The 25,267-nt window shown below is 42.5% G+C and overlaps 1 protein-coding gene across 18 annotated transcripts in view; it reads left to right on the forward strand.

Moving 5' to 3' along the window:
* NFATC3 (nuclear factor of activated T cells 3) overlaps nucleotides 1-25,267 on the forward strand; it is a 147,555-nt gene that overhangs the window by 80,480 nt on the left and 41,808 nt on the right. For 16 of the 18 annotated variants that reach the window (XR_010152371.1, XR_010152373.1, XR_010152369.1 and 13 more), the window contains exons 5-8: nucleotides 4,712-4,884; nucleotides 12,223-12,363; nucleotides 19,316-19,371; nucleotides 21,087-21,213. Coding sequence is in view for 13 of the 18 variants with exons in the window: in XM_001167633.8 (XP_001167633.1) it covers nucleotides 4,712-4,884; nucleotides 12,223-12,363; nucleotides 19,316-19,371; nucleotides 21,087-21,213 (497 nt within the window). In the remaining 5 variants the exon portion in view is untranslated. The remainder of the gene's footprint in view (nucleotides 1-4,711; nucleotides 4,885-12,222; nucleotides 12,364-19,315; nucleotides 19,372-21,086; nucleotides 21,214-25,267) is intronic. The other 2 variants (XM_063797283.1, XM_016928901.4) reach the window with 1 other exon arrangement.

A 25,267-nucleotide genomic window follows, 5' to 3' on the forward strand; every position in this document is an offset into this window, starting at 1 on the left:
TAGCTAATTGCTAGGATAAACTAGTATCCTAATAGCCTGTTGAATGTAACTATATTATTCAGTACAGTGGTTGAATATAATATAGTTCCAGATAATGGTAGGTTTAAAATTCCCAGGTGATAGATAAGACCATGGTTCAAAATAATTTATGCATAAGTGAACCTTAAGTATGTATTAAGTGTCTTTACTGTTCTCTTAAGGCAATAAGGTGTGGAAAAATTCGTAGATACTCCCTTGGTTTTGCCTACTAAGCCACGGGCTTGGTTATTTCAAGCCTAAACTCTTTTTTTTTTTTTTTTTTAAAGATCTCAATTGGCTTTATCGGTGATTCTGGAATTGGGCAACACTTCATTCCATAAAATACATAAGTGTTCCGACAAGGTTGACTTTATAGACAGAGAAGGGCTGAAGAAAGACAAGCAAAGATCAAAGAACATGTTAATCTTTTTTTTTTTTTTTTTTTTTTTATTGATCATTCTTGGGTGTTTCTTGCAGAGGGGGATTTGGCAGGGTCATAGGACAATAGTGGAGGGAAGGTCAGCAGATAAACAAGTGAACAAAGGTCTCTGGTTTTCCTAGGCAGAGGACCCTGCGGCCTTCCGCAGTGTTTGTGTCCCTGGGTACTTGAGATTAGGGAGTGGTGATGACTCTTAACGAGCATGCTGCCTTCAAGCATCTGTTTAACAAAGCACATCTTGCATCGCCCTTAATCCATTTAACCCTGAGTGGACACAGCACATGTTTCAGAGAGCACAGGGTTGGGGGTAAGGTCACAGATCAACAGGATAAGAATTTTTCTTAGTACAGAACAAAATGAAAAGTCTCCCATGTCTACCTCTTTCTACACAGACACGGCAACCATCCGATTTCTCAATCTTTTCCCCACCTTTCCCCCCTTTCTATTCCATAAAACCGCCATTGTCATCATGGCCCGTTCTCAATGAGCTGTTGGATACACCTCCCAGACGGGGTGGTGGCTGGGCAGAGGGGCTCCTCACTTCCCAGTAGGGGCGGCCGGGCAGAGGCGCCCCTCACCTCCCGGGCGGGGCGGCTGGCTGGGCGGGGGGCTGACCCCCCCACCTCCCTCCCGGATGGGGCGGCTGGCCGGCAGAGGGGCTCCTCACTTCCCAGTAGGGGCGGCCGGGCAGAGGCGCCCCTCACCTCCCGGACGGGGCGGCTGGCTGGGCGGGGGGCTGACCCCCCCACCTCCCTCCCGAACGGGGCGGCTGGCTGGGCAGAGGGGCTCCTCACTTCCCAGTAGGGGTGGCCGGGCAGAGGCGCCCCTCACCTCCCGGACGGGGCGGCTGGCCAGGTTGGGGGCTGACCCCCCCACCTCCCTCCCGGACGGGGCGGCTGGCCGGGCGGGGGGCTGACCCCCCCCCCACCTCCCTCCTGGACGGGGCGGCTGGCCTGGCGGGGGCTGACCCCCACCTCCCTCCCGGACGGGGTGGCTGCCAGGCGGAGACGCTCCTCACTTCCCAGACGGGGTGGCTGCCGGGCGGAGGGGCTCCTCACTTCTCAGACGGGGCGGCTGCCGGGTGGAGGGGCTCCTCACTTCACAGACGGGGCGGCCAGGCAGAGACGCTCCTCACCTCCCAGACGGGGTCGCGGCTGGGCAGAGGCGCTCCTCACATCCCAGACGGGGCGGTGGGGCAGAGGCGCTCCCCACATCTCAGACGATGGGCGGCCGGGCAGAGACGCTCCTCACTTCCTAGATGGGATGGCAGCCGGGAAGAGGCGCTCCTCACTTCCTAGATGGGATGGCGGCCGGGCAGAGAGCTCCTCACTTTCCAGACTGGGCAGCCAGGCAGAGGGGCTCCTCACGTCCCAGACGATGGGCGGCCAGGCAGAGACGCTCCTCACTTCCCAGACAGGGTGGCGGCCGGGCAGAGGCTGCAATCTCGGCACTTTGGGAGGCCAAGGCAGGCGGCTGGGAGGTGGAGGTTGTAGCGAGCCGAGATCACGCCACTGCACTCCAGCCTGGGCACCATTGAGCACTGAGTGAACCAGACTCCGTCTGCAATCCCAGCACCTCGGGAGGCCGAGGCTGGCGGATCACTCGCGGTTAGGAGCTGGCGACCAGCTCGGCCAACACAGCGAAACCCCGTCTCCACCAAAAAAATACGAAAACCAGTCAGGTGTGGCGGCGCGCGCCTGCAATCGCAGGCTGAGGCAGGAGAATCAGGCAGGGAGGTTGCAGTGAGCCGAGATGGCAGCAGTACAGTCCAGCTTCGGCTTGGCATCAGAGGGAGACCATGGAAAGAGAGGGAGAGGGAGACCGTGGGGAGAGGGAGAGGGAGAGCGCCTGATCTCTTTTTTAAGACCATTACACTAACCCATAAGTCACAGAGCTACCCTACAAGATGCTTTAAATATAGGATGCCAGTATTTATTGCCTTAGCTCTTCGCAGCTCCTTTGTTTTTTAACATTGGATTAATATTGATGTAGCAGTGCTACACCTTGATTTAAAATGGCATGGTGGCTCATGCCTGTAATCCCAGCTCTTTGGGAGGCTGAGGTGGGCGGATCACGAGATCAGGAGATCGAGACCATCCTGGCCAACATGGTGAAACCCCGTCTCTACTGAAAATACAAAAAAATTAGCCGGACGTGGTGGTGCACGCCTGTAATCCCAGCTATTTGGGAGGCTGAGGCAGGAGAATCCCTTGAACCCGGGAGGCGGAGGTTGCAGTGAGCCAAGATGGCGCCACTGCACTCCACCCTGGCGACAGAGCAAGACTCAGTCTCAAAAAAATTTAAAAAACATTTAAAAAAATAAATAAATGTAGTTTTAAAGATAATTTAATACTTATTTTCACCACTACATAAGAGTTTTTTTCTTGTTTTATTTTGCTTGCTTTTTTGTTTTTTGCATTTAAGAGTTTTCAGATGTACTTTCTGGTACTGTTATTTCACATCTATTAGGAACTTAGTTTGCTGCTAGTATGCCTTTGCTCAGTACTTAATAACACAGATGATCTCTGCTATTTCCCCTGAAGACCCATGTTGGCATGTTAACATGAATAATCACTAATTTGATATAACTTGATAATATTGCTTTGAGCTAAAGTGCAGTTGTTCAGTATCAGTTATATAATTTGTTATCTATAAATGGCAAATGCTTTTTTAGTTTTCAAAATTGTTGCATTTAAAAAAATTCTTCTCCTGTGTCTTTCTGAAGATGAAAAATTTTGAGTGGCTTAATTCCTTTTGGGATTCTGCTTTCTGTTTTATTGGTTGTCTTTTTTTTTTTTTCTTTTTCTTTTTTTTTTTTTTTTGGTGGAGATGGAGTCTTGCTCTGTTGCCCAGGCTGGAGTGCAGTGGCGTAATCTCAGCTCATTGCTACCTCTGTCTCCTGGGCTCAAGCAGTTTTCCTGCCTCAGCCTCCCAAGTAGCTGAGACTACAGGCACACGCCACCATGCCTGGCTAATTTTTGTATTTTAGCAGAGACAGGGTTTCACTGTATTGGCTAGGCTGGTCTCGAAATACTGACCTCAGGTGATCCACTCACCTTGGCCTCCCAAAGTGCTGGGATTACAGGCATGAGCTACTGCACCCGGCCGGTTCTTGTCTTGCTATCCTAGTTCTGTAATATATTGTCCTTCAAAGTGACTTCTGCAGCCTCTGTGCAATAAGCATTAGGGTTGCAACTGTTGATAGATCCAGTAAGAGGACAGATAACAACGAATGCCTTGTTAGCAAGGTTAACTAGTATATTTGATCATAATTAGTTATCCATTTGCTTTATTCTTCCAATATGTGAATAACAAAGGTATTTTGTAGCTTCTGTTGTTTCCTGCCACAATAGTGTGTTAAACAGTCATACTTAATAATAAAGTTAGCAGATGATGAAACGTTATACCTTAAATGCAGAACCTTCATCTTACGTGTGCATTCCTTAGAAATTCAAGAATTTTAGCCTGATAGATTGTTTTTATTAATAAATACATCACTATAAAAGTCTAAATATGCTGTTGATAAATTATTTGTTGTTCTGACGTAGTTACATGTGTAGAATTAAAGAGTCTTTACTTTATTTCAGCTGTCTGGTTCTAACACTCCAAAAATTTAATGGCTTATAGTTATCACTCTATTATTTTGCATGATTCTTTGGGTTGACTGAGCTCAACTGGTCCATTCACATGGTGTCAGCTGGGGTCACTTAAGTACCTGGATTAAGTGGGAGCTCAGCTAGGGTTGAACATCCAAAACGGCTAGGGTGGCTGGGTGGCTGGAGTGGTTAGGGATTGTCTGGGCCTTTCTCTGCACCATGCTAGTTGGACTTCTTACTCAGGACTCCAAAATAGCAAAAGTGGAAGTTACCAGCCTTCTTCAGTGCTAGGCTCATAACTTGCATATTGTCACTTGGCCACACTCCATTTGTCAAAGCAAGTCATAGGCCAGTTCTCAAGGAGAGCAGGCATAGATACTCTACGTCTTAATGGCACGAGGAAAGGCATGCAAGTACTGGAATGAAGAGGAATTATTAACTTTGCAGACAATCTACTAAGTTTTGCACTTTTATCGTACAAAAATATTTTTAATGCCTAAACTTCAGTTTAGCAGAGAATAGCAATCATACATATCTTTCTTTTTTGACCTAATTTTGGGTAGTTTTTTTCTGACAAATTAACAATTTCTGTGTAGTTGAGTTGTTTATAACCATGATTATCAATAAACAAATTAAATTTTTGTATTTTTCTCTTTAGTATTGATTGTGCAGGTATTTTGAAACTCCGCAATTCAGATATAGAACTTCGAAAAGGAGAAACTGATATTGGCAGAAAGAATACTAGAGTACGACTTGTGTTTCGTGTACACATCCCACAGCCCAGTGGAAAAGTCCTTTCTCTGCAGATAGCCTCTATACCCGTTGAGTGCTGTAAGTGAGCTTGTGATGATGTTTTAAGATCTTGTGTATAATAGCTTATTTTCTGTTTTACTTGTAATGTATGCGTCTGAAGTGCAAACTGAGGCATACAATCTGGGTTGCTGGTTTGATTTTCTCATGTGGAAATGAGCTAACATGTTTGGGTGGAAGAGTACTGATCTTGGAATTAGAAAATGGTTTCTCATGATAGTTTGACTAGGTAGCTCTGTGAACTACAGACAACCTCTCTTGACCACAGTTTTCTTGTCTGTAAATGAGAATGGGGGGCCTGATGCCATCTGAGGACCAAATCATGAAGCTATGATTCAGATGCTTTTAAGTATCACTTGGTCTTTATTTCATTAAAATGTCAGCCTTCATGCTAGGAGGTACTTACTTCTGTAAGCTGATACTTTAGCTAAATAAGACTTAACAGAGCTTTTGTTCAAATTATTTACAACATCTGATTGAGATAGTGAATGTTTTTTCCTAACATACAAAACCAAGATACAAGAAAAGACCCTGCAGCCTGGCATGTACTCAATCCTGGGGAACTGTGGATCTTGGGCAGGTTAGCTGGTATGACTTGAAATATTGAGACTAATACTTGATCTTTAGGACATAATTTAGAATATTCTGATTCCATGTTTTATTTGCATAGGAGAAAACAGAGGCACAAGTATCTCTAGTACTCATTCAAGGTTATTTGCTTTTTAGTGATAGAGCTGTGCTGCCTAGAAAACAGGTTTTCTTATACTCTGTTGATTATATAATGTTTTATATCTGTTAACCATATGTGTTCTTTTTTTTTTTTTTTTTTTTGAGACGGAGATTTACTCTTCTCGCCCAGGTTGGAGTGCAGTGGTGTGATCTTGGCTCACTGCAACCTCCACCTCCTAGGTTCAAACGATTCTCCTGCCTCAGCCTCCCAAGTAGCTGGGATTACAGGCACCCGCCACCATATCTGGCTGTTTTTGTATTTTTAGTAGAGACAGGGTTTCATCATGTTGGCCAGGCTGGCCTCGAAATCCTGACCTCAGGTGATCCACCCGCGTTGGCCTCCCAAGTGCAGGGATTACAGGCGTGAGCCACTGCGCCCAGCCAAACACATGTATTCTTTTTTTCGGGTGAGGGGGTTGGGTGTTTTTTGAGACGGAGTCTCACTCTCTTGCCCAGGCTGGAATGTGGTGGCGCAATCTCAACTCACTGCATCCTCCACCTCCAGGGTTTAAGCGATTTTCTCCTGCCTCAGCCTCCTGAGTAGCTGGGGCTACAGGGGCATGCCACCATACCTGGCTAATTTTTGTATTTTTAGTAGAGACGAGGTTTCACCATGTTGGCCATGCTGGTCTCGAAATTCTGACTTGAAGTGATCTGCCCACCTCAGCCTCCCAAAGTGCTGGGATTACAGGTGTGAGCCACTGCACCCAGCTTGTATTCTTTTATTATTATTTTTTAGACGGAGCCTCCCTCTTTCATCCAGGCTCGAGTGCAATGGCACGATCTCGGCTCACTGCAACCTCCACCTCCCATGTTCAAGTGATTCTCCTGCCTCAGCCTCCTGAGTAGCTGAGATTATAGGCGTGTGCCACCACACCCAGCTAATTTTTGTATTTTTAGTAGAGACGGGGTTTCACCATATTCACCAGGCTAGACTCGAACTCCTGACCTCGTGATCTGCCCACCTTGCCCTCCCAAAGTGCTGAGATTACAGGCGTGAGCCACCGCACCCAGCCCTGTATTCTTAATTTGGGGCCACATCTGCTATAAAATCTTTCATGCCTTCTTTTGCTGTTTGCTGAATTGGAGTGATACTTTATCATTTGCCAGTTGACTCTGGGAATCACTGAGTAAATCTGTGGTGAATTAGCTGTAGAACTAATTTTTGTATTTTTAAAATTAAAAAAATATATTCTTTGTATAGATAGGGTCTCACTGTGTTTCTCAAGCTGGTCTCGAACTCCTGGGCACAAGTGATCCTCCCATCTCAGCCTCCCAAAGTTCTGGGATTATAGGCATGAGCTACCACATTCAGCCTATATTAACTTTTTAATGGGTAATATAGGTATATGCTACAAAATTCAGAAATATAGAGTACAAGATAAATTTCCAAGTCAACCAGTTCTCTTGCTTAGAAACAGCTACCATTGCCAGCTTCTTAATTATCCTGCCAGAGGGTTCTATGCCCATGTAAGCATAGATCACTCTATTTTAAAGTAAAGTTATTAATTCATTTATTTGAGCAGGGTCTCACTCTTTTGCCCAGGCTGGAGTGCAATGGCATGATCTTGGTTCACTGCAGCCTCCGCCTCCCAGGCTTAAGCAATCCTCCCACCTCAGCCTCCCAAGTAGCTGGGACTACAGGCACAAGCCACCACAACTGACTGATTTTTGCATTTTTCCCCATGTTGCCCAGGTTGATCTTGAACTCCTGGACTTAAGTGATCTGCCCACCTTGGCCTCTCAAAGTGCTGGGATTACAGGCTTGAGCCACCATGCTCGGCTGGCAAAGTAATTTAAATAATTTAAGTTCATAGAGTAGTTTGAGTGTTTGAGATGAAGTTACGCTAAAATGATTCTTAATTTTTTTTCTTTTTTTAAAAATAAAATTGGCCAGGCGCTGTGGCTCATGACTGTAATCCCAGCACTTTGGGAGGCCAAGGCAGGTGGATCACCTGAGGTCAGGAGTTTGAGACCAGCCTGGCCAACATGGTGAAACCCTGTCTCTGCGAAAAATACAAAAATTAGCTGGGCATGGTGGCACGTGCCTGTAATCCCAGCTACTCCAGAGGCTGAGGCAGGAGAACCGCTTGAACCCAGGAGGCGGAGGTTGCAGTGAGCCGAGATCACGCCATTGCACTCCAGACTGGGCAACGAACGAAACTCCATCTCAAAAGAAAGAAAGGAAATGGATGGAGTGGGGAGAAAGGTGGGATGTAGAGAAATTCTAGGAGCACCACTGCACTCCAGCCTGGGCGACAGAGTGAGACTCCATCTCAAAAATAAATAAAAAATAAAAATAAAATTAACGTGATTATTGAGAATATAGAAAATGCAAAATGGGGCTGGGCATGGTGGCTCACGCCTGTAATCCCAGCACTTTGAGAGGCCGAGGTGGGCAGATCACGACGTCAAGAGATCGACACCATCCTGGCCAACACGATGAAACCCCATCTCTACTAAAAATACAAAAATTAGATGGGCGTGGTGGCGTGTGCCTGTAGTCCCAGCTACTTGGGAGGTTGAGGCAAAGGAATCACTTGAACCTGGGAGGCTGGGTTGCAGTGAGCCGAGGTCATGCCGTTGTACTTCATCCTGGCAACAACGAGATTCTGTCTCAAAAAAAAAAAAAAAAAGCACAAAATGGTACAAAGAATAGTATAATATTAAATTATTTTGTAATATTACTATTTATATATAGTCAGTATTAACCTTTTCTGGCTGTTCTTTTTTTTTTTTTTTTTTTTTTTTTTGAGACAGAGTCTCCCTGTGTGGTCCAGGCTGGAGTGCAGTGGCGCAATCTTGGCTGACTGCAATCTCTGCCTCCCAGGTTCAAGTAATTCTTGTGCCTCAGCCTCCCAAGTAGCTGGGATTACAGGTGCCCATCACCACACACAGCTGATTTTTGTATTTTTAGTAGAGATGGGGTTTTACCATGTTGGTCACAGTGGTCTTGAACTCCTGACTTCAAGTAATCTGCCCACCTCAGCCTCCCAAAGTGCTGGGATTACAGGCGTAAGCCACTGCGCCCGGCCTCGATTTTCTTTTATTATATTTGTATGTCTTTTTGTAAACACACATAAACACACAATGTTTTTTAATTGGGCTTATCTGATACAGTTTTATATCTTGTTTTGCAGTTTTCACTTATACTATCATAGATGTTTTCTTCTGTTATTAAATATTCTTCAAAAATATTATTTTCATCACGCAAGTAGTTTTTTGGCATGTTTATGCCATCTGTTGAACACTTTTTTTTTTTTTTTTTTTGAGATGGAGTCTTGCTCTGTCGCCCAGGCTGGAGTACAGTGGCACGATCTCAGCTCACTGCAACCTCTGCCTCCTGGGTTCAAACAATTCCCCCGGCTCAGCTTCCCGAATAGCTGTGATTACAGGTGCCTACCACCACGCCTGGCTAATTTTTGTATTTTTCAATAGAGATGGGGTTTCACCATGTTGGCCAGGTTGATCTTGAACTCCTGACCTCAGATGATCTGCCGGCCTTGGTCTCCTAAAGTGCTGGGATTATAGGTGTGAGCCAATGCACCCAGCCTGAGCACACTTTGCTGTTACTTAGAATGTACCTGTAATCAGTGTTTGTTTTCCGGACCCTTCTCCATGTCCTATTTAGAACAGTAGAGACATGAGTATTTTCTGAGATCTAGATTGGTGCTTGGTACATCCCAAGTAATAACTGATCCTAAATCCCATACCTATCTTTTTTTTTTTTTTTTTCTTGAGACAGAGTCTCACTCTGTTGCCCAGGCTGGAGTGCAATGGCATGATCTTGGCTAGCTGCAATCTTCGCCTCCCAGGTTCAAGAGATTCTCCTGCCTCAGCCTCCCAAATAGCTGAGATTACAGGCATGCACCACTGTGCCCGACTAATTTTTTTATTTTTAAATAAAGATGGGGTTTCACCATGTTGGCCAGGCTAGTCTCAAATTCCTGACCTCAGGTGATCCACCTGCCTCTGCCTTCCAAAGTGCTGGGATTACAGGCGTGAGCCACTACGCCTGGCTGCATACACATCTTTTTTCTTTTCTTTTCTTTTCTTTTTTTTAAGATGGAGTCTCGCTGTTTTGCCCAGGGGTGGAGTGCAGTGGCGCGATCTCGGCTTACTGCAACCTCCGCCTCCCGGGTTCGAGTGATTCTTCTACCTCAGCCTCCAGAGTAGCCAGGATTACGGGCGTGCACCACCATACCTGGCTAATTTTTGTATTTTTAGTAGAGACGGGTTTTCACCATGTTGGTGATTACAGGTACGTTCTAAGTAACAGCAAAAGTGTGTTCAGGTTGGGCTCATTGGCTCGAACTCCTGACCTCGTTATCCGCCCACCTCAGCCTCCCAAAGTGCTGGGATTACAGGCGTGAGCCACCGTGCCTGGCCCACATAGGCATCTTCTATGAAAGAATTGATTATAATACTCTCTTTGAATCGGGCTGGCGTCCCAATTTATGTACTTTTGTGGCTAGGTATTAAGTACTTGAGAGCTGTTGTGAGCTGGGAATGGATGCTTTCCTAATGGCATTGCATTTTAAATTTCCTTAAAATACTGTGCTAGCCAAAGAAAACACAGCTGATCTTCAAACCCACCAGTTTTCCCACCCACATACTAGGAGTAAAAGTGGACCTGTTTTCCAAATGTGAAGAGATATAATCAACACTTTTAAAATTTGTTTTAATTCAGAGAGAAACCTAGGTATCTAGGTATTTGGCAAGAAAAAACCATTAGAAGTCAGGTGTGCCGACTCACACCTGTAATCCCAACTCTTCGGGAGGCCTAGGCAGGAGTACTGCTTATGTCCAGAAGGACTGCTTGAGCCCAGGAGTTGGAGACCAGCGTGGGTAACATAATAAGACCCTGTCTCTACAAAAAAAATTTTTTTTAGTTGTGTATGGTAATGCATTCCTATAGTCCCAGCTCCTAGGGAGGGTGAGATCTGAAGATCACTTGAGCACAGAAGGTTGAGGCTGCAGAGCTGTGATCACGCCATTGCACTTCATCCTTGGTGACAGTGCATGACCGTTTCTGAAATCCAACAAACAAAAACAACCGTTAGAGAACCTACACAATGAAAAGAAGTATAATCTACAGTTTGAAACTCAAGCAATTAAAAGAAAGAAATGCCAGAAATAGAATCTCCAGAAAATGTAGCAACTTGGAACCAGTCATTATCAGAGAAAGGTGGCACCATAAGCACTGTTTCTAGAAGTTGATAATGTAAATATCTGGGCCCAGTGGCTCACACCTGTAATCCCAGCACTTTGGGAGGCCAATGTGGGAGGATCACTTGAGCCCAGGAGTTCGAGAACAGCCTGGGCAACAAAGTGAGACCCTATCTCTACAAAAATAAAATATTAAAAATTGGCCAGGCACAGTGGCACATGCTTGTAGTCCCAGCTACTTGGGAGGCTGAGGTGGGAGTATTGCTTGAGCCCAGGAGTTTGATGCTGCAGTGAGCTGATCATGCCACACTGGGCAATAAATAACCTGGGCAACAGAGCAAGTCTCTGTCTTTAAAAAAAATAAAAATATAGGCCGGGCGCGGTGGCTCACACCTGTAATCCCAGCACTTTGGGAGGCTGAGGCGGGCAGATCACCTGAAGTCTGGAGTTTGAGAACAGCCTGACCAACATGGTGAAACCCCGTCTCTACCAGAAATAAAAAAATTAGCCGGGTATGGTGGCACATGCCTGTAATCCCAGCTACTCAGGAGACTGAGGCAGGAGAATCACTTGAACCTGGGAGGCAGAGGTTGCGGTGAGCCGAGATCACACCACTGCACTCCAGCCTGGGCAACACAGCAAGACTCTGTCTCAAAATAAATAAATAAATAAAATGAATTTAAAAAGAAAGGCTTACTTGGTGTTTGTCTAGTAGTAGTTTCCTAGAACTTGTCTTCTCTTCATTGCACGCAATATAATTATACATCTTTGGACTTACATGCTTTTTGTAATTAGATTTATAGATTTTAACGGATAGTTGCATAGAAGAAACATATTAAACATTTAAGCAAAAAGAAAAGCAGATGAGGTAAATGTGTTGGAGTCAGTATGAAGTTGAAGATATTAATGAAGTTTTATTAGTTTCTTTATAGTTGTAGTCTAAGAAAATAATTGGCTGGGTGTGCTGGCTCAAGCCTATAATGCCAGCACTTTGGGAGGCCAAGGCAGGAGGATTGTTTGAAGCCAGGAGTTTGAGACCAGGCTGGACAACAAAGTGAGACCATGTTGCTATTAAAAAAAAAAAATTAGCTGAGCATGGTGGCATGCATCTGTAGCCCCAGCTACTTGGGAGACTGAGATGGGAGCATCACTTGAGCCCAGGAACTGGAGGCTGCAGGGAGCTAGGATCACATCACTGTGCTCCAATTTGGGCAACAGAGTGAGACCCTTTCTTAAATAAATATACTTAGAAATCACATTAATATATCTATTTTGTTTTATAAACAGCTTAGTTCTTTTAGTGTGTTTTGTTGCCATTGTCTTGAATTTTAAAAGCCTAAATGAATCCCAAAATTTGCTTCTCTTTATTTTCTTTTTGTAGCTTGAGTTTGTCATTTATGTATCAAAGATTTTTAACTAATATTTTGTTTTTTCTCAACTCTTTAAAAAAATTAAAAACAGCCCAGCGGTCTGCTCAAGAACTTCCTCATATTGAGAAGTACAGTATCAACAGTTGTTCTGTAAATGGAGGTCATGAAATGATTGTGACTGGATCTAATTTTCTTCCAGAATCCAAAATCATTTTTCTTGAAAAAGGACAAGGTAAGTAATATATGAGTTGATTGACTTCAAACTAAGGGGCAAAGGGTAAAATAAATTATTTAGATGTTTCTGTAACAAAAATTACAAAGTAGTTTTCATAAAGCTATGGGTGTCATTTTGCACTCGATTTTATTTTAAACCAAACATTTATTAAATTTTCATATAAATGTTAAATTATCTTTAAGGAGCTGGGCATGGTGGCATGTGCCTGTAGTTCCAGCTACTCAGAAGGCTGAGGCAGGAGGATCACTTAGGCCCAGAAGTTCTAGGTTACAGTGAGCTCTGATTGTGGCACTTCACTCCTCAGCCTGGGCAACAGAGTGAAACCTTGTTTCTAAATAATAATATAATAATAATAATTTAAGATGTCTGAAAAGTAGAATTCCCCCAGCAACTCTACTCCTAAGTGTATACTTGAAAGGGTTAGAAATACATGTCCGTACATGAACTTAGAGACAAATATTTATAGCAACTTTATTTATAATTGCGAAAAAATGGAAACAACCTAAATGCTCACCAACTGATGAATGGATAAACAAAATGTGATATATCCATACAATGGAATATTACTTGGTTATAAAAATTAATGAAGTACTCATACATGCTACAGCATGGATAAACCCTGAAAATAGGCTAAGTGAAGGAAGCCAGCATAAAAGGACACATAGTATATGACTCCATTTGTATAAAATGTCCAGTATAGGCAATCCAGAAACCAAAAGTAGATTAGTGCTTACCAGTGGTTGGAGGAAGTTGTCAGTAGTGAGTGACTGCTGATGGGAACTGGGTTTCCTTTTGGAGTGATGGAAATCTTCTGGAATTAGATAGTGGTGATGGTTGTACTGCTCTGTGAATATCCCCCAACCCTCTGAGTAGTATACTTTAAAAGGATGGATTTTATAGTATGTGAATTATACCTCAATTATTTTTAAAGTAGAAGAATTCAATGTTTATCAGGGTGTTTGATTTTATTCCTTCTTGTGCATATTTAAAACACTTTTACATCAGTTGTTTCCTCTCAGTTTTAAAAACGTTTAAAACTTATGAAAGACTTTTTTTTTTTGAGACAGTGACTTGTTCTGTTGGCTAGGCTGGAGTGCAATGGCACAATCTTGGCTCACTGCAACCTCCGCCTCCTAGGTTAAAGCGATTCTCCTGCCTCAGCCTCCCGAGTAGCTGGGATTACAGGCACACGCCACCACACCTGGCTAATTTTTGTATTTTTGGTAGACACGGGATTTTGCCACCTTGGCTAGGCTGGTTCTTAAACTCTTGACCTCAAGTGATCTGCCCACCTCAGCCTCCCAAAGTGCTAGGATCTATGCGCCAGTCATGAAAGACTATTTTTATAAGAATAATATAATATAACAAATACTTAAACCTACTACCAAGTTTAAGAAATACATTTACCTTTGAAAGCCCCTGGGTCCCCCTTCTCAAATGGAACCATCATCCGAATTGACCCTTGCTTTTCTTTTTTTTGAGACGGAGCCTAGCTCTGTTACCCAGGCTGGAGTGCAGTGGCACTATCTCAGCTCACTGCAACCTCCACCTCCGTGTTCAAGCAATTCTCCTGCCTCAGCCTCCCGAGTAGCTGGGATTACAGGCGCCCACCACCATGCCCAGCTAAGTTTTGGATTTTTAGTAGAAATGGGGTTTCACCATATTGGCCAGGCTGGTCTCTAACTCCTGACCTCATGATCCACCCGTCTCGGCCTCCCAAAGTGCTGGAATTAGAGGCGTGAGCCACCGCACCTGGCTGTAACCCTTGCTTTTCAACCATATAAAACTATTTATAATTGCCAAAAAATGGAAACAACCTAAATGCTCAACATCTTTTTTTTTTTTTTTTTTTCTGTTTTTGGACTTTGTACGATATTGCCTGTATTCTTTGAAAAATTGTATTTTCAGAGGTCTTAATGTTTTAAGACTGATCCATGTAACTGAAGACCTTTCACTACTATAAAGTTTTTCGTTGTATGAATGTACCACAATTTATTATCCTTTCTCTTACTGGATATTTCGATATTGTCCAGTTTTTGGCACTGCTGTACCTGGTAGGCATAGGCAAGAATATTAAAATTCTTAAATTTTTTTAATCCACTAGGGGTGAAATGGTATTTTGAAATTTGGGTTTGAATTTCCCTGATAGCTGTTGAGGTTGTTACGGACCATTAATATTTCATTTACTGTGCAATAACTGTGTCTTTGCCTGTTTTCTCCATTGGATCATTTTTCATTTTCTTAGTGACTTAAGGAATTCTTTATATATTCCGGATATCAGAGTGATTTGGGGGAAGTGCCTCTTCTTTTTCCATTCATTAACAGTATCTGTTGAGTACTCTCATGTTTCCTTGCATATGTGACAGAGCTCACCTCCAAAACCTTCTGGACAGGGGACTGTCTTTGTGAGGAGCCATTAACTTGTGATATATTTCTATTTGTGGTTGTAGGACTAGTCAGATTTGTTTCTTCTTGAGTTTGTTCTGGTCATATATATTTTTCTTTCTTTCTTTTCTTTTCTTTTTTTTTTGTTGTTTTAATTTTGGGATGGAGTTTCGCTCTTGTTTCCCAGGCTGCAATGCCGTGGTGTGGTCTTGGCTCACTGCAGCCTCTGCCTCCCGGGTTCAAGGGATTCTCCTGCCTCAGTCTCCCAAATAGCTGGGATTACAGGCACCTGCCTCCACACCTGGCTAATTTTTGTATTTTTTAAAATAGAGATGGGGTTTCACCATGTTGGCCAGGCTGGTCTTGAACTCCTGATCTCAGGTGATCCGCCCGTCTTGGCCTCCCAAAGTGCTTGGATTACAGGCGTGAGCCTATGTGCCCACCTGGTCATATATATTTTTCTAGGACTTTATTCCTTTCCCCTACATTTTCAAATCTATTGACATTAATTAGCTCACAGTATTCTCTTTTTGCATCTGGAGTTATATCCCCCCACTCTTTTATTCCTGTTATTTATTTATGCCATTTCTGGATTTTTTACCAGTCTTTCCATAGTTCTTGGCTTTATCAAACCTTTCAGTGTGCCTTTCTGTTTCACTGATTTCTATATTTAACTTCTTTTTACTTTTTTTATTATGTTTTTTCTTAATTAAAATTTTAATGTTTTCATTCTTTTATCTTTTTAAAACTTAAGTATTAAAGGCTATACGGTGCCCCCATCACCTCTCTTTTATAATTTCTCTATCTTTTTCTACTGGATCCTTCTTCTTGGAGTTTAATTATGTTTATGTCTTCTCATCCTAAATATTCCCTTTCTCTTAAATCTGTCATCCTCTTAAGCTTTTGTTTCATTTCTCTATCGCTTAGCATCCACCCTCTCAAAAAAGTAGTATCATATGCTTTCATTTCCTTACCTGCTACTCTTTAATCTTTTGTCTTTCACTTCATTGAAATCATAATCACCTAAAAATTTAACAGCCAGCTACTTACTCTCCTTCTTAACACTTTTCCCCCTTGGCTTTGTTGTTATCTGGTTCTCACACATCTTTATTCTTGTTTTTTTTTTATACGAATTTTTCTGGCTCTTAAATATAGATGTTTTCTAAGGTTTTCTACTCATTTTTCTTCTCATTGTTTTCCTTCTTTTTGAGAAATTTTATTAGCTCCCAAATCTCTCTCTGTAGCAACATGTTTCTCTTAAACTTTAACCTGAAATTTAAAATACCCACTGGATATTGCTTCATAAATGTCTCACTGATACTTAAAATATGAAAACATATCTGACTTTACAAACTAGTTTTTCTCTCTGGGTTTCTTAACTTGATTGATAATATCAGCATCTTCTCTTTGAGCTGGAAGTATGTGGCTGTCTTATTCTCCTTTAAAATTAACTTCCCTTCAACCCTGACCCATACCCTGCCTGTCTTCAAAAAACATCAGTTCTGTTTCATAATTTATTAATTCATCAATTATTTATGTAGCAGTGCTATGTGATATAGACACTAGTCTAGGCATTGGGGATATAATGTTGAATACAACCTTCAGGTTGCGTGCTCTGATAGAGCTTACATTGTAGTGGGGGAAGCACCTATAAACAAATAAATGAACAAGATTATTCCAGATAAAATTGTATGAAGAGGGTATAGTGATAGAGACTGAATTGTGAACTGTTTGTATCAAGTCATCAAGGAAGGTCTTTCTGTAGGTGTCACATTTTAGGTGAATAAGGAGCAGGAGGAAGAGACGGTGTCTCAGAGCTGTCCCTTCCTTTCCACTGTAAAAATTCATCTGTGCATGAATACAATTAATAGGTATTATTGAATTCATTTATTTGGCCCAGAGCTTCACATTTAAGAGCTTTTGACTGAAGTTGAATCATGTTAAATGGTGGCAGTTACTGGTTTTAGAGGAGATTGCAGTTGTAAACATGTAACTCCCATTTTAAAAGCACCTTCAGTGATCCCCTTCATTTTCTAGGCTCCTTATTATGGCATTCAGGCCATAATCTGCTGCCAGTCTTTCCAACCCTCTTTCTTACTGCTCCTTGCCTCATACTTTATACAGCATCACAGCTGCTTGTTAAGTCTCTATATCTTAGGGGTTCTTGTCATCTTGCCTGTGCTCATGCTGTCTCTTCTGTCTATAATTACCCTTTCCTCATATTATGAGTTCTGTCTCATGTTAAGTCTCAGTTCAAGAGCTCTTCCAGGAAGCCTTCCTTCTCTCACTACCCCTCCCCAAGATTAGGTTGAAGACCCTGATCCCTGTGTTCTTGGTTTATTCAGAGTGTACCTTTATTAATTATTGTACCCAACACATTTTATTATAATCAACTGTTTGCGTTTGCCTTTCATCCACAGGCTGAAGGCAGGGCATCCTGTCTCAGTTATCTCAGTAACATGAAGTGTCTGGCACATAAGGATCCAGCAAATGATTGCTGAACTGAGCTGTAATTTTAAGTAGGTGTAGCACTTGCCTGTAGTATCTCTTGTGCAGCAGAAGTAACCATTGTCTAGTTACTGGACTGGAAAATGATAGTTACAACCTGGAAAGCATTTGATGAAATATTTCATGATAACTTCACAGACCAGATGAAGAAGTGATGCAAGCTGTGTGTGGCTTAGTCACTGGGTGAATGCCCATGACACAAAAAGAATGCTTTGGAATAATTGTACATCAGTTGGAGAGCTTTAGTAGCAGATAAGGCTGTCTCCAAATGAGTAGTTCACTTAGGATGAAGAGACAGAAAATGTGTTGGCCAAATCTTCAGGTGACAGAAATCTGGAAAGCCTAGGAAACATTTTTTAGGACCATCAGTATCTAAAAAATATTTTGACAAGTCTAGGGATCCAACAAAATGAAGTCTCCCTGCTGGGAGTAAGTAATGTTCCAAAGGGCTGGGAGAAAAATACCAACTCAGCTGCATTAAGTGCACAGTATGGGAACATGGCAGTAGGAAATGTATAGACCCTTGGTCACATACTTATTGTGAGAGTCAGCATATGGTGCTCCCAAGAAAGCTTCCCCGCCTGCACCCCAAGAAAGCTTTCATTAACAAAGACACAGCATTTCCATGTACGGTGGTTAGAGCCTCAGTCATTCTGTACCATGCTTGGTCATTTCTCACCTAGGTTATTCAGTCCTGGGCCTTGTGAATTTGGAGGAGCATGTTTAAGCAGAGACCATGAAGTCTAAAATATTATGTAAGGAATAGGCACAGAACTGGGGATGCTAGCCAGTAGGAGAGGAGACAAAAGCAGATATAACAACTTTTCAACATCTGAAATATAATCTCACAGAGAAGCAATCAAGATTTTATTTTGTGACGGCAAGGAATAATGTTTAGCCTAGTTGTTGGATACCATAAAGAGACATTTCATTTATCACGAGGAGCCTTCTAGCAGCATTTATTATCCAAGATGGAATGAGTTACCTGGTGAGGAAGTGAGTTTCCTGTCATTTTAGTTGTACAAGCAAAAGGTGGCCACCACTTGATGGCGGTGTTCTCAGAGGGCTTTTATTTATTTTTTAATTTTATTTTTTTTTAATTATACTTTAAGTTCTAGGGTACATATGCACAACTTGCAGGTTTGTTACATAGGTGTAGATGTGCCATGTTGGTGTGCTGCACCCATTAACTTGTCGTTTACATTAGATATATCTCCTAATGCTATCCCTTCCACTTTCCCCCACCCCACGACAGGCCCCAGTGTGTGATGTTCCCCTTCCTGTGTCCATGTGTTCTCATTGTTCAATTCCCACCTATGAGTGAGAACATGCAGTGTTTGGTTTTTTGTCCTTGCGATAGTTTGCTGAGAATGATGGTTTCCAGCTTCATCCATGTCCCTACAAAGGACATTAACTCATCATTTTTTATGGCTGCATAGTATTCCATGGGGTATATGTGCCACATTTTCTTAATCCAGTCTATCATTCATGGACATTTGGGTTGGTTCCAAGTCTTTGCTGTTGTAAATAGTGCCACAATAAACATATGTGTGCATGTGTCTTTATAGCAGCATGATTTATAATCCTTTGGGTATATACCCAGCAATGGGATGGCTGGGTCAAATGGTATTTCTAGTTCTAGATCTTTGAGGAATCGCCACACTGTCTTCCACAATGGTTGAAGTAGTTTACAGTCCCACCAACAGTGTAAAAGTGTTCCTATTTCTCCACATCCTCTCCAGCACCTGTTGTTTCCTGACTTTTTAATGATCGCCATTCTAACCGGTGTGAGATGGTATCTCTCAGAGGGCTTTTAAACATCACTTGGGTAGATGGTTAGAATGAACTCAGTGGGATCTGCTAACCCGGGCAGCCCAAGATCTTTCTCCTTGTATTTTCCCCATTTGTACATATTTATATTTTATTTTCATAATGGAAGTCAGTGGAAAAAAGATCCCCTTTGTTAATAAATTTGTGATACTATCCATGCATTAGATTTTGTCTGTATGCTTTCTGATATGAATTGCTTTTAACTATAAACTCTTTCTTTCAATAGATGGACGACCTCAGTGGGAAGTAGAAGGGAAGATAATCAGGGAAAAATGTCAAGGGGTAAGAAATTTACCTTAATTCTTAAGAAATATTTAAGACACTGAATAGAAAATTGAATAGTGCTGCTTTATGGTATGGATGACTCTTTTGTATATTGATTAATAAAAAAGTAAAATTAGGCTGGGCATGGTGGCTCATGCCTATAATCCCAGCACTTTGGGAGTCTGAAGCAGGAGGATTGTTTGAGCCCAGGAGTTGAGACAAGCCCGAGCAACATGGTAAAACCCTGTCTCTAAAATACAAAAAATTAGCCATGCGTGGTGAGGTGCGCCTGTAGTACCAGCCACTTGGGAGGCTGAGGTGGGAGGATCACCTGAGCCTGGGAGGTCCAAGGCTGCAGTGAGCCATGATCATGCCACTGCACTACAGCCTGAGTGACAGAGTGAGACCCTGTCTAAAAAAGTAAAATTTCTAGCGGTTTGGAAGTAAAATATTTACCTAGTATTAAAGTAAATTAAATTGAAGTTTAGAAAAGATAACCAGTTAGTGTCTTCTTTTCTCCTTATTGTATATAGGGAAGGAGAAACTAGAAATGAAAGATCATCAGAAGGTTCTTATTGAAATTATCATTAATTTCTCAACTCATTTAGGAATAAAAACAAATTCAATAAAGAACATATGTATAGGCCTTCATGGAGAAATAAAAAAGAGAAAGAACATATGTAGTGGGTAAAAGATAGGAGCAAGACAAGTCCTTAGGGAATTGTGTACTTAACACATATTTCTAACTCTTCAGCTATTTAGTTAAGCTTTCTAGGATTCTACATTGAAAGTTTTGGTCTTGTTATGGTGGTTGGAATGGAGACAGAGCATTTTCTGGGCTAGGGAATACCACTTCCCACAGTGCTTTCCAAAGATCTGGAGCAGTTAGGTTGAGGATTGTATTTGGTTTGGGGCTAAAGATTTTCACCTTGGTTTTGTAAAATTATTTTTGATATAGATACATATTTTGTTTAATGCCGGTTTAGAACATTTGGATTATTTTATTTTTTTAATTTTTATTTATTTATTTTTAGATGGAGTCTAGCTCTGTCGTGCAGGCTGGAGTGCAGTGGTGTAGTCTCGGCTCACTGCAGCCTCTGCCTCCCAGGTTCAAGCAATTCTCCTGCCTCAGACTCCTGAGTAGCTGGGACTACAGGCGTGCAATATCATGCCTGGCTAATTTGTATTTTTAGTAGAGATAGGGTTTTAACATGTTGGCCAGGCTGATCTCAAACTCCTGACCTCAAGTGATCCGCCCACCTCAGCCTCCCAAAGTGCTGGGATTACAGGTGTGAGCTATCGCACCTGGCTCCAGTTTAGAACATTTTGAATATAAAATTTAAAATAAGAAATCTAAACTATAATGCCACTTGGGAACCATTAAACCTAATTAAAAATCAGAATGAATTTACTGTTAAGATACATAGTAACATGTAATATTCAGTAGAGTAAAACATCTCACTACATAGTATGTAAGACTTTTTACTTCTGCTACAACCAGAAACCCAATTGGGTGAGTAAAAAGCAATTTCTCTTTTATTGATTAAAGGACTTATCTCTTTCAAGACTGAAGTATCCCTTTAGTAAATCTCCAGATGATGTATATGACTAGCTAATGTGCATAATTATCTATGCTGGAGCCTTGTAGTTAAGACTCATGAGTTGTGATGTGTTTAACAGGTGCATTTCATTTTTAGTTCTGAGTGTAACACAATCTTGCTTTCCATCCTTAGGCTCACATTGTCCTTGAAGTTCCTCCATATCATAACCCAGCAGTTACAGCTGCAGTGCAGGTGCACTTTTATCTTTGCAATGGCAAGAGGAAAAAAAGCCAGTCTCAACGTTTTACTTATACACCAGGTACGAGGAGTCATGATGGTTTACTATAGAGCTTTCTTTCCTAATGAATAAAAAGTTATTTAACGAATCCTATATTACAGTGTTTAAGGTAGAGTGCTTATAAACAATGAAAACACCAACAGATGCCCACTCTAAAGTTTTTGTTGACTTTAAATATTAGATGTGGTCTCAGTTGTTATTTTGTAATGATTTATTATAAGGAAATTAGAAGATGGACGGTAGGTTTAAGGTCTTTTTTCAGAAGGGTTTTTATCAAAAATTCCCAGCATTACAGAGGGGCAGGTGTTTGTGAGTATGTGTGTGGTTCTGGGTCATGAACTCTCCTTGTACCCTTACCACCATAAAAAGGCAGTGTGGCCAGGCGCAGTGGCTCATGCCTGTAATCCCAGCACTTTGGGAGGCCGAGGTGGGAGGATCACCTGAGGTTGGGAGTTTGAGACCAGCCTGACCAACATGGATGGAAAAACTTCATCTTTACTAAAAATACAGAATTAGCCGGGTGTGGTGGTGCATGCCTGTCATCCCAGCTACTCAGGAGGCTGAGGCAGGAGAATTGCTTGAACCCAGGAGTGGAGGTTGCGGTGAGCCGAGATCGCACCATTGCACTCCAGCCTGGGAAACAAGAGCGAAACTCCGTCACAAAAAAAAAAGAAAAAAAAGAAATGAGCTTTAACAGAAAGGTAACATGATCAGACTTGTGTTTCAAAATCATTTTCCTCATATTTCTTTTCTTTATAAAGTGTCAAGAACCAGTTTAATCTTTTCTGAAATTAGTGACTCTGAGGAGTGAGATTTACATGAGATAAGTCCAAGAAGGTGATTCAAACACCAAGAGTGTTTTGAATATACAGACAGAACATCAGTGATGATAAAGAATATCAGGTTTTGGGGACAGATGAGAGGGGATAGGATTTAAAATGGGCCTTAGAGGGGAGAAGGAACAGAAGGGAAAGAAGATAAAGAAGATGGATTAAGATGGATGTAGATGAAAAAAGTTTGTAGATTTAGTAATGGAGAGTTTAAGGAGCTTCCATATGATAGCTTTAGGTTTTTTCTGCAAAAAATGACATGAAGTGTCCTGTTGTGAGCAGAGGGAAGTTTGGGTGATTTCACAGTTGGACAATCATGGAGAATGTTTGAAATAGTTTTTGTAGGCCGGGCGCTGTGGCTCACACTTTGTAATCCCAGCACTTTGGGAGGTTGAGGTGGGTGGATCACGAGGTCAGGAGATCGAGACCATCCTGGCTAACATGGTGAAACCCCGTCTCTACTAAAAAATAAAAAAATTAGCCGAGCGTGGTGGCGGGCGCCTGTAGTCCCAGCTACTCAGGAGGCTGAGGCAGGAGAATGGCGTGAACCCAGGAGGCGGAGCTTGCAGTGAGCCAAGATCGCGCCACTGCACTCCAGCCTGGGCGACAGAGCGAGACTCTGTCTCAAAAAACAAACAAACAAACAAACAAAAAAACACACAGAAATAGTTTTTGTAAAGAGAGAGAAAGTTCTCTACAGAAACCTAGTAGCATTCTAGACTTGATTGAAGGGCACCATTGATGTTGATCATCAATTTACAGATACTATTATAATTAATTCTGTAATTAGGGGTTTATTTATTTATTTATTTATTTTGAGAGAGAGTCTTACCCTGTTGCGCAGGCTTGAGTACAGTGGTGTGATCTTGGCTCACTGCAACCTCCGCCTCCAGGGTTCAAGTTCATATGATTTTCCTGCCTCAGCCTCCCAAGTAGCTGGGATTACAGGTACCCTGGCTAATTTTTGTATTTTTAGTAGAGACGGGGTTTCACCACGTTGGCCAGGCTGGTCTCGAACTCCTGACCTCAGGCAATCCGCTTGCCTTGGCCTTCCAAAGCGCTGGGATTGCAGGTGTGAGCCACCGCGCCTGGCCCAGAGGTTTAATTTTCTTTTTCCTCCCTTTTTGTTTTTCATACCCCTTGGTAACAAGTTGACCTGCTGTTAAACTTTCTTAAGTAGCACTCAAATTCTTCAAGGCGGGTGGTAAGGTATGCATCTCCTCCAGAATGGGGTACGTCCTGTCCAAAAAGGTTATCAAATACTGTTGAGATGAGGGATTGTAGACTCTAACCTGAATGAGAAAGAAGAGGGCTTTCCAGATTGCAATAAGGAAAAGCAAAATCAGTCAAGCAGATTAGGGGGTTTGATTACTTACTACCTTATAATGGTAGTAATTGAAAGGCAAACCAGGGGCCGGGCGCGGTGGCTCACACCTGTGGCCCCGCTACTTTGGGAGGCTGAGGTGGGCGGATCATGAGGTCAGGAGATTGAGACCACAGTGAAACCCCGTCTCTACTAAAAATACAAAAAATCAGCCGGGCATTGTGGCAGGCGCCTGTAGTCCCAGCTACTCGGGAGGCTGAGGCAGGAGAATGGCATGAACCCGGGAGGCAGAGCTTTCAGTGAGCCGAGATCGCGCCACTGCGCTCCAGCCTGGGCGACAGAGCGAGACTCCGTCTCAAAAAAAAAAAAAAAAAAAGGCAATCCAGGAGAATTTGCCGCCTTTCAGCCCATGTATTGGGAGGACAATAAAAAGGCAGAATCCTAGAGGATATTACATTTGGGAATGGAAATCAGTAGAGCTCTGGAATGGAAAGAAAACATTGGGTTGCACTGTAACTCATCACTGGCCTTATGGTTGATAGATGACAAATCAGGTGGCATACACTAACAGAAGAATAGACACACAGGAATGCTTGTGTAGTACTTGTTCTGGTTGGTTACTATCTCTGTAGCATTTAGCTTTTTTCATTTTTTTCTAAAATGACATTTTGAATAAAATTTTTACAAAAGTCAGTACATTACTGTAATTAAAAAAAAAAAAAGACAGGTGGAAAGACTATATTAAAACATTCAAATTCTTGGCCAGGCGCTGTAGCTCACGCCTGTAATCCCAGCACTTTGGGTGGATCACGAGGTCAGGAGATCAAGACCATCCTGGCTAACATGGGGTGAAACCCTGTCTCTACTAAAAATACAAAAAAATGAGCCGGGCGTGGCGTCGTGAGCCTGTAGTCCCAGCTGCTGGGGAGGCTGAGGCAGGAGAATGGCGTGAACCCAGGAGGCGGAGCTTGCAGTGAGCTGAGATCACACCACTGCACTCCAGCCTGGGTGACAGAACAAGACTCCATCTCAAAACAAAAACAAAAACAAAACAACAACAAAAAAAAACATTTAAATTCTCTTCTATTCTGAGACTATCATTCTGTTCTTCCAGATTCCTTTGATCCACATATAAACAAAATTTTTAAAAAATGGAAATGGGACTAGCCCATATATAGTTTTGTAACTGAACACTTTAATTTTTCATCATCAACAGAGAATTTTACAGAATTGTAATAACTTCTTAGTATTTTGTATGACCTGATCTCTGTTATGTTAGTGTTATTTTGTTTGTGTCATTAATTTGTATGAATACTTTATTTAGAGATTTTGTTTATGGCAAATAACTCCTTTTAAAATTTTACTTATACAATTTTTAGATAGTCATATTGTTATGGGATCCTTGAGGTGTCACTTTGCCAGCCGAAAACCCTTGTGGCTAGTGGCACCTTTGCCCACAGCCCTCTGGGGCCACTTGGCCTGGCAAGCTGCATTCGGCTCGTGCAACTGGCCTGGATCCCATGCCTGCAAAGGGTGAGCAGAGTGGGAAGGGGTGTGTGAGTGAGTGAGCGTGGGGTCCAGCCACTGCTCACAGCCAGGCACGCTGGCTATGGAGGGTCTGGCAGCTCTAGGCGCCAGCATGGGTGGTGGCGCCCTGTGAGGCTGCAGCTGGACCAGGGATACCACAGGCAGCTTCCATGGCTGGCACTGGGGAACATGGTGGCTCCTAGAAACTTGAGATGCCAGGAACCTCAGAGCCTCAAAGAGGGTGTCACAGCCCTGGCTCAGAGAGCTCCTAGGTCTGGGCTTCCTGAAGGCCGCAGCTCTTCTCTCCTTGTTGCTGCCAACATAGCGAGCAGGGGGCCTGTTTCAACCCTGTTTGTATTACAACTCTTTCAGCCCCACTGAGTTCTTGTCCTGT

The sequence above is a fragment of the Pan troglodytes genome, chromosome 18 (assembly GCF_028858775.2).
Source record: "Pan troglodytes isolate AG18354 chromosome 18, NHGRI_mPanTro3-v2.0_pri, whole genome shotgun sequence".
Taxonomy (NCBI): Eukaryota; Metazoa; Chordata; class Mammalia; order Primates; family Hominidae; genus Pan; species Pan troglodytes.